Source organism: Mobula birostris, chromosome 5 (genome assembly GCF_030028105.1).
Source record: "Mobula birostris isolate sMobBir1 chromosome 5, sMobBir1.hap1, whole genome shotgun sequence".
In the NCBI taxonomy this organism is placed as follows: domain Eukaryota; kingdom Metazoa; phylum Chordata; class Chondrichthyes; order Myliobatiformes; family Myliobatidae; genus Mobula; species Mobula birostris.
Window position 1 is genome coordinate 37,514,891 of NC_092374.1, and position 16,053 is coordinate 37,530,943.

General features: G+C 43.5%; 1 protein-coding gene across 1 annotated transcript in view; it reads right to left on the bottom strand.

The window, feature by feature from the left end:
- Positions 1-16,053, bottom strand: part of LOC140197635 (ankyrin repeat and death domain-containing protein 1A-like) — an 81,724-nt gene that overhangs the window by 30,490 nt on the left and 35,181 nt on the right. The window contains exons 9-12 of the mRNA XM_072257886.1: positions 12,999-13,097; positions 12,785-12,883; positions 10,688-10,786; positions 4,970-5,065 (exon numbers count right to left, since the gene is read on the bottom strand). Coding sequence (XP_072113987.1) covers positions 4,970-5,065; positions 10,688-10,786; positions 12,785-12,883; positions 12,999-13,097 — 393 coding nt within the window. The remainder of the gene's footprint in view (positions 1-4,969; positions 5,066-10,687; positions 10,787-12,784; positions 12,884-12,998; positions 13,098-16,053) is intronic.

Consider the following 16,053-nt stretch of genomic DNA (forward strand, 5'->3'; position numbering starts at 1 on the left):
TTCGAATCCAGCTCTAGCCGGCTCCCCTGCACTTTCCATCCGTGCTGGGTAACAAGCTGGTGATCTCTTTGGAAACTCACCTGGCAGAAGGCAAGCTGTAACTTGCCTCGTAAGCGCTTCCCCGCTACGTCAGAGAAGAAGGCAATGGCAAACTGCTGTAACTTGCCTCGTATGCGCTTCCCCACTACGTCAGAGAGGGAAATCGTCCGCTAACCGGAGAAACCCCGGGTGCGACGTACCTTTCCTTATTTGAAGCATAAGTGGCTACAGTTAAATATGTTAATCACAAAAGATATGAATTTTTAACTGCAGTATCAAAACAGAAACTATGAACACACTACACTTGGGGGATATGTTTTAGTGGTGAAAGTCAGCTGTAGCAAAATATCACAGAAAGTCGATATGTGTCGAACACAGTAAAGCTTTAAAACCTTCCAGTCCTTGTTACCCAAAGGCTGGAAATCTCAGCCCAACTGAGACAATGCAGGCACAATCTCTGCATACCTACACCTTCAGCGCAATGTATTGAAATCCATTCTGCAGTTGTTGAAGCATATAATCTTTTGTGAAGCATAAAAATCAGTCAAACTTGACATACTAGTTCGTACAGGTTATTTTTAACCAACTCAAACAAACTGATGAAGAGTGCTGGTTAATAAAATTCAAAGTAAATCACCATATACAGTGATTCATTTTCAGAGTAGAACAGAGAAATACAACAGAGTCAATGAAAAACTACGAAGACTGACAAATAACCAATGTGCAAAAGAAGACAAACTGCAAATAAAAATCAATTAAAAAGTAAATAAGCATGAGTTGTAGAGCCCTTGAGGGTGAGTCCATAGGTTGTGGAATTAGTTCTGTGTTGAGGTGAGTGAAGTTTTCCATGCAGGTTCAGGAGCATGGATGGTTGGAGGGTAATAACTGCCCCTGAACCTGGAGTTTTTGGACCTAAGGCTCCTAAACCTCATTCCTGACAGCAGCAGCAAGATGAGAGCATGGCTTGGATGCTGGGGGATTCTAATCATGGATGCTGCTTTCTCGTGGAAGCACTCTTGCAGGTGTGTTTAGATGTGGGCAGGGGTTACCCCTGATGGACTGGTCTGAGGCAACCACTTTTTCTTTGGCTTTTCCTTTCATGGGGAATGGTGTTTCCATACCAGGCTGTGATGCAACTCGTCCAGATACTCTCCACTGTGCACTTATGGATGTTTGTCAAAGTTTTAGTTAACATGCTGAATTTGTGCAAACTCCAAAGGCAGTAGAGATAGTAAACAGTAGAGCCAGTAAGACAGTGAAGGCTGTATTTGGAAAGGTATGGGAATGGTAGGATGAGATTGGAGAAATAAATAGATTCACAAAAGCTGGAATGCCCAAAATTGACAAAAACTGACATTGTAATTATTCTTTACGACCTGGCCCTCTATACCTCCCTCTGCAAATCAATACTAGACTTCCTCATCATTGAGGCTAGGTAACAACATCCCCTCCTCACTGACTGTCAACACAGGTATGCCTGAATGTTGCTTGGTTAGCCCCTGCCCTACTCTCTCCACACGTGACTATGTGGCTGAGTGGAGATCCAATGCCATATATAAATTCACTACTGACACCACCGTTGTCGGATGAGTTCCAGGTGCTCTGGATTCAGATACATTCCTGGTTCAGTGGCGCCACAACAACCTCTCCCTCAACATCATTGATTTCCAGAAGGGGAAGGATGGAAACCATGCACTATGCTACACTGAGGGATCGGCAGTGGAGAGAGGCAGCAGCTTTAATTTCTTGTGCATTAACATATCAGATGACCTGTCCTGGGCCCAGAACATAGATGAAAGCAAACTGAAAGCACGCCTGCATTTTAGCTTTCTTGGGAGGTCAAGGAGGTAGACCTCGTCACTGAACACTCCTAACAAACTTCTTCAGACGTACTGTTGAAGTATCCCTGCTGACTGCATTCTGGTCTGGTATGGCAAAATGAATGCACAGCGGCAGATCGTAGTGCACTCAACCCAATTCATTGTGGGCACGCACTTCCCGACCTTGGTTGTACCTGTAGGAGGCACTGCTTCAAGAAGTCAACATCTATCATGTAAGATCCCTGCCTTCTTACAGCTACCATCAGGCAGGAGGTGCAAAAACCATAAGTCCCACACCCCCAGGATCAGGAATAGCTATTTCTCTTCAGCCAATAGGTTCTTGAACCACTGGTACAACCTTAATCTCTACAGTTTAGCAACTCACCTGCCTGTCACCTCCCCGTAGTGCCCTCCTCCTTTCTCTCGTGGTCCACTCTCCTCTCCAATCAGATTCCTTCATTCCAGTGATAGGTACCTTTTCCACCTATCACCTTTTAGTTTGACTTACTTCCCTCCCCCCCATCTTCTTATTCTGGCAACTCCCCCCTTCCTTTCTGGTCCTGGTGTAGGGTCTCGGCCTGAAACGTCAACTGTACCTCTTCCTAGAGATGTTACCTGGCCTGCTGCGTTCACCAGCAACTTTGGTGTGTGTTGCTTGAATTTCTAGCATCTGCAGAATTCCTGTTGTTCACTGCAAGTATGTCTCTTTGCTCATGAGCATACATGTAACAGTAAACTGAACTTTGATTTTAACTCTCTTCAGTTTCTATTACCATAAAGCAATAGCCTAGGTAGAATATCACCTGAATTAACTGCGATCTAAACACTGCAGGAAGTATTACACTTTTCAATAGATTTTCTTCTTCCTCAGAAGGCTATGGATAAATGGCATGTCCCCATCGACCCTCACTAATTTGTGTAGATGGCTGTGGAAAGCATCCTATCCAGATGCAGATGCATCACAGCCTGGTATGGCAACCTGCCCACTCAACACAGCAAGGAGTTGTACAGCTGTAGACCCAGCACAGCTCAGCACAGACAACAACCTCCCCTCCACTGAAAGCAGCCAACATAACCAAAAGACTCTCCCATCCCAGATGTTCTTGGTTCTCCACCCTTCCATTGGGCAGAAGATGCAACAGCTCGAAAACACCAGGCTCGATGACACCCTGCTGTTACAAACCTGTTGAATAGACCTCTTGTACGATAAAGATGAACTCTTGACCCCATAATCTACCTCAGCACAGTTCTTGAACCTTATCACCTTCCAGCACCGGATCCTCTCTGTAACTGCAACTGGAACAATACATTCTGTATTCTGTTATTATCTTCTCCTTGCACTGCCTTGATATATTTATAGTTTGGAATTGATCTCTTTGAACGGCGTGATAAACAGAGTTTTCCACAGTATCTTGATCCATGTGACAATAATAAACCAATTACATGTTACTGAATAAAGTCACACATTACTCTCATAATAACTTGTGCTGGTTTTAATTTTTGATCCCTAAATTAGCAGTAACTGAGTCTTCATTTTCACTGCTTGGTATGGAAGTATGTAGCTGATAACCACCTGCCCACTTCGCTGGTCTTTGAGCGTGCAGTGGAGACCTGGACTCCGGACATTCTTCATCACCCATCCACTTCGCTGGTCTTTGAGCGTGCAGTGGAGACCTGGACTCCGGACATTCTTCATCACCCATCCACTTCACTGGTCTTTGAGCGTGCAGTGGAGACCTGGACTCCGGACATTCTTCATCACCCATCCACTTCGCTGGTCTTTAAGCGTGCAGTGGAGACCTGGACTCCGGACATTCTTCATCACCCATCCACTTCACTGGTCTTTGAGCATGCAGTGGAGACCTGGACTCCGGACATTCTTCATCACCCATCCACTTCGCTGGTCTTTGAGCGTGTAGCGGAGACCTGGACTCCGGACATTCTTCATCACCCATCCACTTCGCTGGTCTTTGAGCGTGCAGTGGAGACCTGGACTCCAGACATTCTTCATCACCCATCCACTTCGCTGGTCTTTGAGCGTGCAGTGGAGGCGTAGACTTTAGATGTCCTTCATCACCTGTCCACATCGCTGGCCTTTGACTGTACAGTAGAGACCTGAACTCCAGGTGTCTTTACCCACCTGTCCACATTGCTGGCCTTTGAAGGTGGAGCACAAAACAGAGGCCTAACCACTAATTCCTCCGCATTGCTGTCCCTAAACCCTATTCTAATCTGTAACTCCCCTCTTGGTCCCAAAAATTGCCCATACAAACTTAAAAATCAAATCAAATTCAAGTTCAATTATCATTCAACCATACATGGATATAGCCGAACAAAACAGTGTTCCTCTGGGGCCAAGGTGTAAAAACATTCAAAATAGCGAGCAAAAATGAACTAGGTCTGAGCCATCATTTCGATGGAGACTGCAGCTGGGCACCATCTTGACCAGGAGCTTTATTCTCCTGAGGAAGCAGAGGTGTGGTCTCTTGGCCATAGTGTCAATGTGGTTGGATCAGATCACGTGATTGATGATGATCACTCCCAGTAACTTGAAACTCTCAAGCCTCTCGACCTGGACATAAGCACCATTGACATAAACAGGAGCACATGTGCTGCCTCCGTCCGAAAGTCAATGACCAGCTCTTCGTTTTGCTGATACTGAGAGAAAGGCTGTTGTGTTGCTGTGACACTTGGAAGTACCTATGCATAAAATTCACAACTAAAGGATTTGACTGCAATGGTTTTGCACAGAGCTAGATATGGAAAATTGTAGTCTGGGGGGAACACATTATTGTACCAATCAGTCACACCTCTTGGTGCTTTGAAATTGTGAAGGATTTTGCAGACATACGGTATCCACCTGGTGCTATGCAGGATTGCAAAGAAAGACTATGATACATTCCTAGGTCAAGAGCGTTAAAGAAAGGTTATTTTTATGCCAGCACGATAAATAACAAAAGTAACATAGCACAACTCATAGTAAAGAGAACAACTCAAAGCCAAATGGGAGAGATAACACAATTAAATATTTAGAAAACAAAGTTGGACAAATAAAAATGTCACCTTGAGCTTTGCTTCTAGTGTGTGATATCTTCAAAGTTATAGCTCACCTCCTTCCATGCATAATATCTTTCTGCTTTGATGATCATGTCTGCAATAATGATGTGATTGACTCTTGCTGCCACTCCCAGTGGAGTCTTGCCTTGCTGCAGAATATGAAATTGAAGTAAATAACTTGGATCAGTACATTATATTTCCAGGACTTGGATTATTGGCATCATAACCATTACCACCACGAAAGAAGCAATTCCAGTAGATTCCAGTTAACTGGTTCATCAGTTAATTGGGGCAGCCGCTTATTTCGGACAATTCTTCAAGTAAAAAAACTAACTGACAAAATAGCCGGGATTGCCTTCATTTATTTGGGAGACTTTGCCACTTAATTGGGGCAGGAGACTGTTGCTGAATAGTTTCTACCTAGTGTCAGACGTGTGCATTTGTGTGGCTGTCTGACACTACACTGTGCTTACAGTGAACAGATTTTAAATCGTGTCATTTGCATGGGCTTGTGTTCAAAAAACAGTGATTAATCTCACTGATAGTTGATAAGCAGCAAGACAATTCAAAACTGTTTTGTTCACTGCAGTTTCAGGCTTAGAGATGCCAGAAAGAGTTAGGAGTGAAAGTAAAAGGATTTCACTATTTCAACAAATTAGACACTATGAAGAATTTGAAGGTATCGACAATTAGCTTGAATGTTACAATGGAAATGAAATTTTGGATCGATAGCATTGTATGAAGGAAGTTTATTATCTACACTAGGTATCTGCACTGAACTTTGCTAGCTAGCAGCGTACAGATACACTGGATGAATTCCTCCATCGATAACAATTCGGAATTAATATAGAGTTTCATAGCACTGTAGTAGTAGGAGTATTAGGAATAAAGGGGATGAACTTAGAGCATGGATCAGTACATGGAGCTACCATGTTGTGGCCGTTACTGAAACTTGGCTGGAGGAAGGGCAGGATTGGCTGATGCAGGTACCGGCGGTTCAGGTGTTTTAAAAGGAATAGGATGGGAGGTGGAAAAGTGGGGCGGGGGGGAGTAGCATTATTGGTCAGGGATAGCATCACGGTTATAGAAAGGGAGGACACTGCAGAGGGAGTGTCCACTGAGTCGATGTGGGTGGAAGTCAGAAATAGGAAGGGATCAATCACTGTGCTGGGAGTAGTCTATAGGCCCCCAAATAGCCCTCGGGACACTGAGAAGCAGATAAGCAGGCAGATTTTTAAATGGTGCAGGAAATACAGGGTTGTAGTTATTGGATGATTTCAACTTCCCTCATATTGACTGTCACCTCCTGACTGCAAGGGGGATAGATGGGGCTGAATTTGTCAGGTGTGTTCAAGAAGGATTCCTGATACAGTATGTGGACGAGAGGAGAGGCCATACTGGATCTAGTTCTGGGTAATGAACCTGGTCAGGTGGCAGACCTCTTGCTGGGGGAGCATTTTGGTGAGAGTGACCACAACTTCCTTCCTTATCTTCAGCATAGCTATGGAAAAGGATGAAAACAGACAAAATGGGAAAGTGCTTAACTGGGTAAGGGCTAACTGTGAAGGGATGAGGCAGGAACTAGCGAGAGTAAATTGGAAACAGATGTTCAAGGGTAAAAGCACAGAAGTAATGTGGAGGAAGTTTAGGGACCATTTGTGCTTGGTTCAGGATAGGTTTGTCCCACTGAGACAAGGAAAAAATGGCAGGAAAAGAGAACCGTGGCGACGAAACACGTGAGGCAACTCGTCAAGAGGAAGAAGGAAACATATGTTAGTTTTAAGAAGCAGGAAGGGCTCATGAGAAATATAGGGTAGCCAGGAAGGAGCTTAAGAAAGGACTTAGGAGAGCTCGAAGGGGGCATGAGAAGGCCTTGGCATGTAGGATTAAGGAGAACCCCAAAGCATTCTATGCATATGTGAAGAACAGAAGGATGACAAGAATGAAGGTGGGGCCACTAAAGGATAAAGAAGGCAACATGTGCCTGGAGGCAAAAGAGGCTGGGGAGGACCTAAATGAATACTTTGCTTCAGTATTCACAAGTGAAAAGGACCTTGATCAGGGTCAGGTAGAAATAGAACAGACCTGTGTGCTGGACAATGTGGAGATTAAGGAAGAAGTGTTGGATCTTCTTAAAAACATCCAGATTGAAAAGTCCCCAGGGCTGGACGTGATATACCCCAGGTTGCTGTGGAAAGTGAGAGAAGAGATCGCTGGAGCAGTAGCTATGATCTTTGAATCCTCTTTGGCTGCAGGGGAGGTGCTAGAGGATTGGAGAATGGTAAATGTAGTTCCCTTGTTTAAAAAAGATAATAGGGAGAATCCTGGGAACTATAGACCAGTGAGTCTTATATTGGTGGTCTGCAAACTATTGGAAAGGATTCTTAAGGATAGGATCTACGAGCACTTGGAGAAGTACAGTCTACTTAAGGATAGTCAACGTGGCTTTGTGAAGGGACGGTCGCGCTTCATGAGCCTAATTGAGTTTCTTTGAAAAGGTAACAAAAGAAATTGATGAGGGTAGGGCGGTAGATGTGGTCTACATGGATTTCAGCAAGGCATTTGACAAGGTCCCCTACGAGAGACTCATCCAGAAAGTCATGAGGCATGGGATCAGTGGAACCTTGGCTGTTTGGATAAAAAATTGGCTTAAAGGAAGAAAGCAGAGGGTAGTAGTGGAAGGAAAGGACCTGGAAGTCAGTGACTACTGCAGTGCCACAAGGATCTGTCCTGGGACCCCTGCTGTTTGTGATTTTTATATATGACCTGGATGAAGAGGCGGAAGGATGGGTGAGTAAGTTTGCGGACGACACAAAGATTGGAGGAGTTGTGGATGGAGCTGTAGGTTGTCGAAGGTTGCAAGAGGATATAGACAGGATGCAGAGTTGGGCAGAAAAGTGGCAGATGGTGTTCAATCTGGATAAGTGTGAGGTGCTGCATTTTGGAAGGACAAACCAGAAGGCTGAGTACAGGGTTAATGGTCGGTTACTTAAGAGTGTGGATGAACACAGGGACCTTGGGGTTCAAATCCATACATCCCTCTACATCCCTCAAGGTTGCTGCACAGGTTGATAGGATAGTTAAGAAGGCCTATGGGATGCTAGGCTTCATTAATAGGGGGATTGAGTTCAAGAGTAGAGAGGTCATGCTGCAACTCTGCAAATCTCTGGTGAGACACACTTAGAGTATTGTGTTCAGTTCTGGTCACCTCATTATAGGAAGGATGTGGAAGCTATGGAGAGGGTGCAAAGGAGATTTACCAGGATGTTGCCTGGATTGAAAAATAAGTCTTATGAGGCAAGGTTAGCAGAGCTGGGACTTTTCTCTTTGGAGCATAGAAGGATGAGAGGGGACTTGATAGAGGTCTACAAGATTATGAGAGGCATAGATAGAGTGGATAGCCAGTACCTATTTCCCAGGGCACGAATAGCAAACACCAGAGGGCATATGTACAAAGTTAAGGGAAGAAAGTTTAGGGGAGGCATCAGGGGTAAGTTTTTTTACACAGAGGGTTGTGAGTGCCTGGAATGACTTGCCAGGGATGGTGGTGGAGGCTAAAACATTAGGGGTATTTAAGAGCCTCTTGGACAGACACATGGATGAAAGAAAAATAGAGGGTTACGGGGTAGTGTGGGTTTAGTACGTTTTTTTAAGGAATATATGGGTCAACACAACATTGAGGGCCGAAGGGCCTGTACTGTGCTGTAGTATTCTAGTGTCTAGTGTCTCGTATTGATAGTGTTCTAATTTTCTCTGTATTTCATTTAAATACTTAATTTGGTACCCAGTTTATGGTAGGTTGTCCTTTTTTATACTTTTTTAACCACTTCCATAAAGTTTCAGCCAACTAGGGCAGTTGCTTAGTTGCGCGAAAAGTATTGGTCCCAAATTGTCTTAATTAACTGGAATCCTGGTTGTCTCTGGCACCTGCAAGCCTCAAGTGTTTGAAACTGCAGTGAGCAAAGCAGTTCTGAATTCTTACTGATAACTTCTTGCCAACTATCAGTGACAAAATCGCTGCTTTCTGAACACAAACACATACAACTGGTGCTTTTTATAAACTGTTCGCTCTAAGCACACAATAGCCACACAAGTACACGTGACCGATGCTAGTTAGAACTGTTTAGCAACAGTCTCCTGCCCCAATTAAGGGGCATAGTGCCCCAAATAAACTAAGGGAATCCCGGCAATTTCCTTGATAAATTTTTGTTCTTTGTCCCAAATAAGTGGCTGCCCCAATTAACCAATGGCCTAATTAACCAAAATCCACTGTGTATATATGTAATTGGCAGATATCTGGTGTATATAATATACCTATAAGTATGCATTGCTTCCTTTCTGCAAGTTTTAATGTCTATAAAAATAGTCCAGTAATAATTTAGCAGTACCTAACAAAATGACTAAGAGACAAACCATCTTCAGATCTGAGCTAAGTGGAGTTGGAGTGACAGGGTGATAGCGTGCAGCGTGACTTCTGAGATTCTGTGTTAACTGAGTAATGGAAGTCTCCTGTCAATCTGAACGACAGCCAAACCAGACCAGCAATTCCATACAAACTGACAGTCAACTTGCAGTCTCACTGGGAGGAATCATGCTGTATGAAATTTGTTATTAGTTTATGCTGACAAATTTATTAACAGCATTTACCCCAAATATATTATTCTCCTCTATATAGTATAATTTTGCTTGTATCAATAAAAGGAAACAGCTCCGTGCATAATATTTGCATACGTTAATTCTAATAAATCAAATGTAAGAAATGAGAGCAGCAGTTGTCTATATGACGCTACAAGCTGGCCTAAGATCACAGCTAATCCAGTGGCCTGAGCTCAGTTTCAGCCTGATCTATCAGGAGGCTACTTCTTCAGCAAGCTAAAGAAACTCAGCATGTCCTCAGGCTTTGACTATCACCATTTTTTTATGAATGTACTGCACACTGCACTTTCTCTGTAATTCTATCACTTTATTTTGCTTTTCATTATTGCTTTCACTTCAGCGCATTGCTGTAGTGAAATGATCTTTATGGATGGCATGCAAACAATATCTCAGTACATGGATAATAATGAGCCAAACAAAATCTTTATATAGCTGTGATGGAGCTTACCAAACAATGTCAGTAGGGAAGAATGCAATATTGTATTCACACCACTATTTATAATTAGTTACAAATGAAACAAATGCTCGATGAAGTAACATGTTTCCTGTATCCATCTCAAACAACAAGAATTCTGCAGATGCTGGAAATTCAAGCAACACACATCAAAGTTGCTGGTGAACGCAGCAGGCCAGACAGCATCTCTAGGAAGAGATGCAGTCGACATTTCAGGCCGAGACCCTTCGTCAGGACTAACTGAAGGAAGAGCTTCAGGCCGAGACCCTTCGTCAGGACTAACTGAAGGAAGAGCTTCAGTCCGAGACCCTTCGTCAGGACTAACTGAAGGAAGAGCTCTTCCTTCAGTTAGTCCTGACGAAGGGTCTCGGCCTGAAACGTCGACTGCACCTCTTCCTAGCGTTCACTGGCAACTTTGATGTGTGTTTCCTGTATCCATCTCCTTTGAGTGCCCAGACATTGCCTGAATGTTCTCTGTTCTGTGAGTCAACAAGGATGGTGGTAGAGCATTCACGTTTTACATGCTGCTTATAACATCTTTCCTGAAAGGTGCCAATGAAGCATGCGACACCTTTCATATTGAACTGCAAACATATTACCCTACTAACATTTCAGTATTGCACATAACCACCCAAAGCCTCACATTGTTCCAGACACAAACCTTGTCCCTTTGTTTTAGATCAGTGTTTGCTTTCAGGAGCAGTTCCACTAAGTCAGCTTTTCCAAGCTCTGCTGCCAGATGCAACGGATTCTGGTTTCTCTGGAGAACAACATAAAATTACTTACACAAAAGGATATTAAACTTTTTTTTGGCTCTAAATCGAGCTTGCTATTTACTATTTTCTTTTTGCTCTGCTGATAATCCACAACACATTCACATGGAACACAGACTGTTTCAAAGATTCGGTAACCAACAGGAGATAGGAGCTAAGGATGCTCATTTGTCTATCATGGGCGGCACATATAAGACACAGAGTTACAAGGATCAGAGAACTAGGTAATTTCCCCAGGTAGGTCATTTTTGTTAACCATGAAAAACTAATGAGAAACTATGGAGTCAGCACAAAAACAGACTCCTTGGCCTGTTTGGCCTAACCTGGCCATATTGCACAACGTGCCTCCCTGAGTTGGTCCCATTTCCCTGCATTTGGCCCTTGTCCCTCTAAACCTTTCTAATGCATATATGTGTCCAAGTGTCCTAGAAATATAGCTACACACCTCTACCATTCCTCTGGCAGCTCACTCCATATATTCATCACACTCTGTAAAAAAAAAATCTAGCCTGTCAGATCCCTTTAAACCTTTTTCATCTCACCTTGAACCCATATCGTCTAATTGTAGACTGTTGTACCCTTGGTAAAAGACTGTGACTAACTACAATTTCTATGCCTGTCATGATTTTATAAACTTTAATAAAGTTATCCCTCAGCCTCCTTCCAGGAAAGACAGCTTGGCTAGTCTCCCCATATAACTTAAACCTCCCTCCAGTCATGGCAACACCACTGTGTGCCCTCTCGAGCTTAATTTTTCCAGTAGAATGACAATCAGAAATCCACACAATATTCTAACAGCTGTCTCACCAATGTCTTGTGCAGTTGTAACATGTTGTCCCAACTCCTGTACTCAATGTCACAAACAATGAAGTCAAGCATGCTATATGCCTTCTTCAACACCTTATCTAACCGTGGTGCCACTTTAAAGGAACTAATTACTTGTACACCTAGGTTTCACTGTTCTACAGATTAGCTCTGGGCCCCACCTGTCATTGTGTATATCCTGCTCCAGTTCAGCATCACGTCATGACTGATTTTTCATACTGAGTTTTATTTCTTCTGGAGCAAACAGTCATTGTGCTCAAGAAATAGTCTTCACATTGTGCTAGAACAGTGACTAATGGAATTATCATACACTGAATGGTTTAGTGGTTAATTTCTGTATCTTGAGTTTTTAAATCCCCTTCCTACTCCCAGTTTCATTAAGCCTTCTTCTAATTTTAGACTCTTGTATCAATATTTTAAATTTACTGACAAAAGTCAAACAACCTTTCAACAACTAAAAGCAGAAACACATTGCAGGACTGAACGGAAGAAAAAAATCAGGGGAGGAATTTCTTTCCTCTCGTGCCCACCAACCTTCCCCAAACCTGACATACTCAGTGCAGAACATATCTGAATAAGCACCAGGCAGCCTAGCCTGAACACATCTGCGATTAGCCAAAGGTCAAGGCCTAAATCAATGGTAACTCAGACATTGTGTGCCCTCCAGTCAGGCTATGCATCTGTTTCAGAAGTGGGAACCTTTCTCTCTGCTCAAGGTCTAAAGCTCACTGGATACAGGCTCCTATGGTTGCAAGCTGAAAAAGCTGGCAGGAATTCCCTATAGTCTGACAGATGTTCCTGATGGCTCTAAAAAAAGTGCTGCAAATGGATGAAACTCTAAGGAAGGGCATGTCCCTTGGCCTTCCTGTCTCATCTGAGTTGGATTAAAATGTTTGCACCATCTTCAAGTATTCCTCATGCCCTTTGCAAGATCAAGCAACCCCCAACACCACCCCCCTTAGCCCCTCCCCAGAATCCAAGATAACACAGAGGAGACAACAGCTCAGCATTAGCAATCTTTCCTCTTTTTCTTCTGGAAGTGACAGTTCCACTCCAATGGAGGAAGAGTGGCCTTCCTTGAAACCACTGTGCACCAAATCTGATACATGCTCTTACTTGTCTAAATTTAAACAGAAGAAACAAATGTTTAAAAAACTCACCTCATCTAAGATGTTAACATTGCACATGGATTCCACAAAGAGCTGTGCAATTGTCATATGTTGATATTTCACAGCTAAGTGCAGAGGTGATTCTTTTCTCTACAAGAAAGCCCATAAATTAATGTTGGAGGGCTGAATGGCTGAATCACTGTGCATCATTGCAGAATTACAACTGTGTGTAAGCAAATGAAGTCACTCTCTTTTTGATACTTACTTTATTTTGACTATTGCAATCTGCTCCAGCGTCAATAAGCACCGAAGCCAAGGAATGGTCGCCTCTCTCAGCTGCAACATGCAAAGGACTCATATTGCTCTGAAAGGAAATTATACACTGTCACATTACCAAACTACTCAGCCTCAAGACAAGAAACAAAATATATTTTAAAAATGAACTGGAACTGCAGAGTTAGGCTGCTGCACACTTCTCATCCTCCAATCTGCCTTGTGACAAACTTGTGCTGAAATCACAGAAGAGGTCTCTTTTCTTCTAGTTTGCTTTAATTCAACTACTGTTTGCTCAATTTATAATTTATATGTAGCATTTCCCACAATACACACACCAAACTGGAAAAGTATTTAAGTGCAGAGATCGCCCAATAATAAACAGGAGCACTGATGTCATTACTTGCTTTCAGCTTTTACATAAGACCCTAGTGTTCTAGAACTGATCGCAATGAATTGACTTTATTACTTATATCCCTCACATACATGAGGAGTAAAAATCATTTCATTACATCTCCATCTAAATGTGCAATGTGCAATTTATAGTAATTTGTAACAACTAGTATGTAGAGCAAGACAGTCAATAGAGCCTAGAAATACAATTGTATCAGCATGAATTAATCAGTCTGATTGCTTGGTGGAAGAAGCTGTTGGTCCTGGCATTAATGCTGTAGTACTGTTTCGTGGATGGAAGCAGCTGGAACAGTTTGTGGTTGGGGTGACTTGGATCCCCAATAGCGCTTCACGCCATTTTTACACAGCTGTCTCTGTAAGTGTTCTAAATAGTGAGAAGTTCACATCTACAGATGCGCTGGGCTGTCCACACTACTCTCTACAGAGAACTGCGATTGAGGGAAGTACAGTTCCCATACCAGGCAGTGATGCAGCCAGTCAAGATGCTCCCAATTGTGTCCCTTTAGAAAGTCCTTAAGATTTGGGGGCCCATACCAAACTTCTTCAACCATCTGAGGTGAAAGAGGTGCTGTTGTGCCTTTTTCACCACACAGCCGGTATGTACAGACCATGTGAGATCCTTGGTAATGTGTATGCCAAGGAACTTAAAGTTGTTCACCCTCTCAATCCCAGATCCAGTGATGTCAATAGGGGTTAGCCTGTCTCCATTTCTCCTGTAGTCCACAACCAGCTCCTTTGTTCTTGCGACATTGAGGGAGAGGTTGTTTTCTTGACACCACTGTGTCAAGGTGATGGCTTCTTCTCTGTAGGCTGCCTTGTTATTATTTGAGATTAGGCCAATCAATGTAGTATAGTCAGCAAATTTAATTAGCAGATTGGAGCTGTGGGTGGCGACACAGTCATGAGTATACAGAGCGTAAAGGAGGGGGCTTAATACACAGCCCTGAGGGGCTCCTGTGTTGAGGGTCAGAGGGGCAGAGGTGAGGGAACCCACTCTTACCACCTGCTGGCAATCTGACAGGAAGTCCAGGATCCAGGTGCAGAAGGCAGGGTGAAGGCTGAGGTCTCTGAGCTTCTTGTCAAGCCTGGAGAGAATTATGGTGTTGAATGCTGAACTGTAGTCCAACAACAGCATTCTCACATAAATATCCCTCTTCTCCAGATGTGTAAGGATAGTGTGTAGAGCTGTGGCTATTGCATCATCTGTCAATCGGTTGTGTTGGTAAGCAAACTATAGGGGGTCCAGTGTGGGTGGCAGCATGCTGCAGATGTAGTCCTTGACTAGCCTCTCAAGGCATTTGCTTATTATTGAGGTGAGTGCGACAGGACGCCAGTCATTCAGACACATTACCTTGGTCTTTTTAGGTACAGGGACAATGGTAGATGTTTTGAAGCAGGAGGGCACCCTTCACTGGGAGAGGGAGAAATTAAAAATGTCTGTAAACACAGCTGCCAGTTGTGCCATGCACATCCTGAGTACCTGTCTGGGATGTCGTCCGGTCCCATAGCCTTGCGACTGACCACTCATTGGAAACGCCTGCGTACTTCAGCCTCAGAGAAGACCAAGGTGCAGGTCACTTCAGCGTCTCTCCTCGGGAGCTCAGTGTTGGCAATATCGAACTCAGCGTAAAAAAAGATTTAGCTCATCTGGGAGAGAGGCAGCGATATTCGCAGCACCACTGTGCTTAGCTTTGAAGTCTGCAATGGTGTGCAGACCTTTCCATAAGCTGCGCGTGTTGTTGGTGGAGAGTTGTGTCTGGATCTTGTCCCTGTATTGTCATTTTACTGTATTGATGACTTTGCATAGATCGTAGTTGCATTTCTTGAGGTCCTGCTGATTACCGGCAATGTAAGCCCTGTGTCGTGTGGTAAGTGCTGCTCGCACAGAATTGCAGCTGGCAATGTTTAAGGGAATAGCTGTATTTCAATAAAATTATAGTTACCCTTCTCCTAGGTTTTTGAACACAAGGCCAGAAATAAACATAACTAGGCTAGAGCGACTGAATTTAAGATTCTCTGGTCATTGCTTTACTGAAAGTCACCAATTACTTTTCCTCCCCATCCTGTTATTTCCCCCTTCTGCAGAAATCCCCTTTCCTCTCCCAAATGGGTAGATAGAGTTTTTAGATATTGAGATATCCAAGGGATTACCAGAATGCAGGAAAATGGTGCTACAAGAAAGGACTGATGATGATAACGTGACAACGAGAGGACTGTGGTCTGCTTGGCTTTTCTTTGCTATGTGAGGCACTCATCCGAATGTTCATTTTCTGTAAGTGGATGAGCCTCCTGGAGAGCTGTGACAGGTAATGCAACCACTCCCACTACTACCAGCATGGGATGGAATATGCTCAGGGTTACTGATGATATGGGACTGGGCTTGTTTGAGTCTATGGGCTGCAGGGATCTCAAACGTATGCCAATCTAGATATATTAATTAGATACACAGACAGATATATGGAAGAGGGCTTGTCTGAGCCACAAGTAGGAGCAAGAGTGGGAGCAATTCAGTCAGTTCTTCCAGCCCTTGAATAGCATCATGCTGACCCTCTAAAACAACACCATATTCCTGCTTTCTCCCCATACCACAATGAGAAGTACAGCCCTTTACATTTCCTATAAAAGCTCTGTGT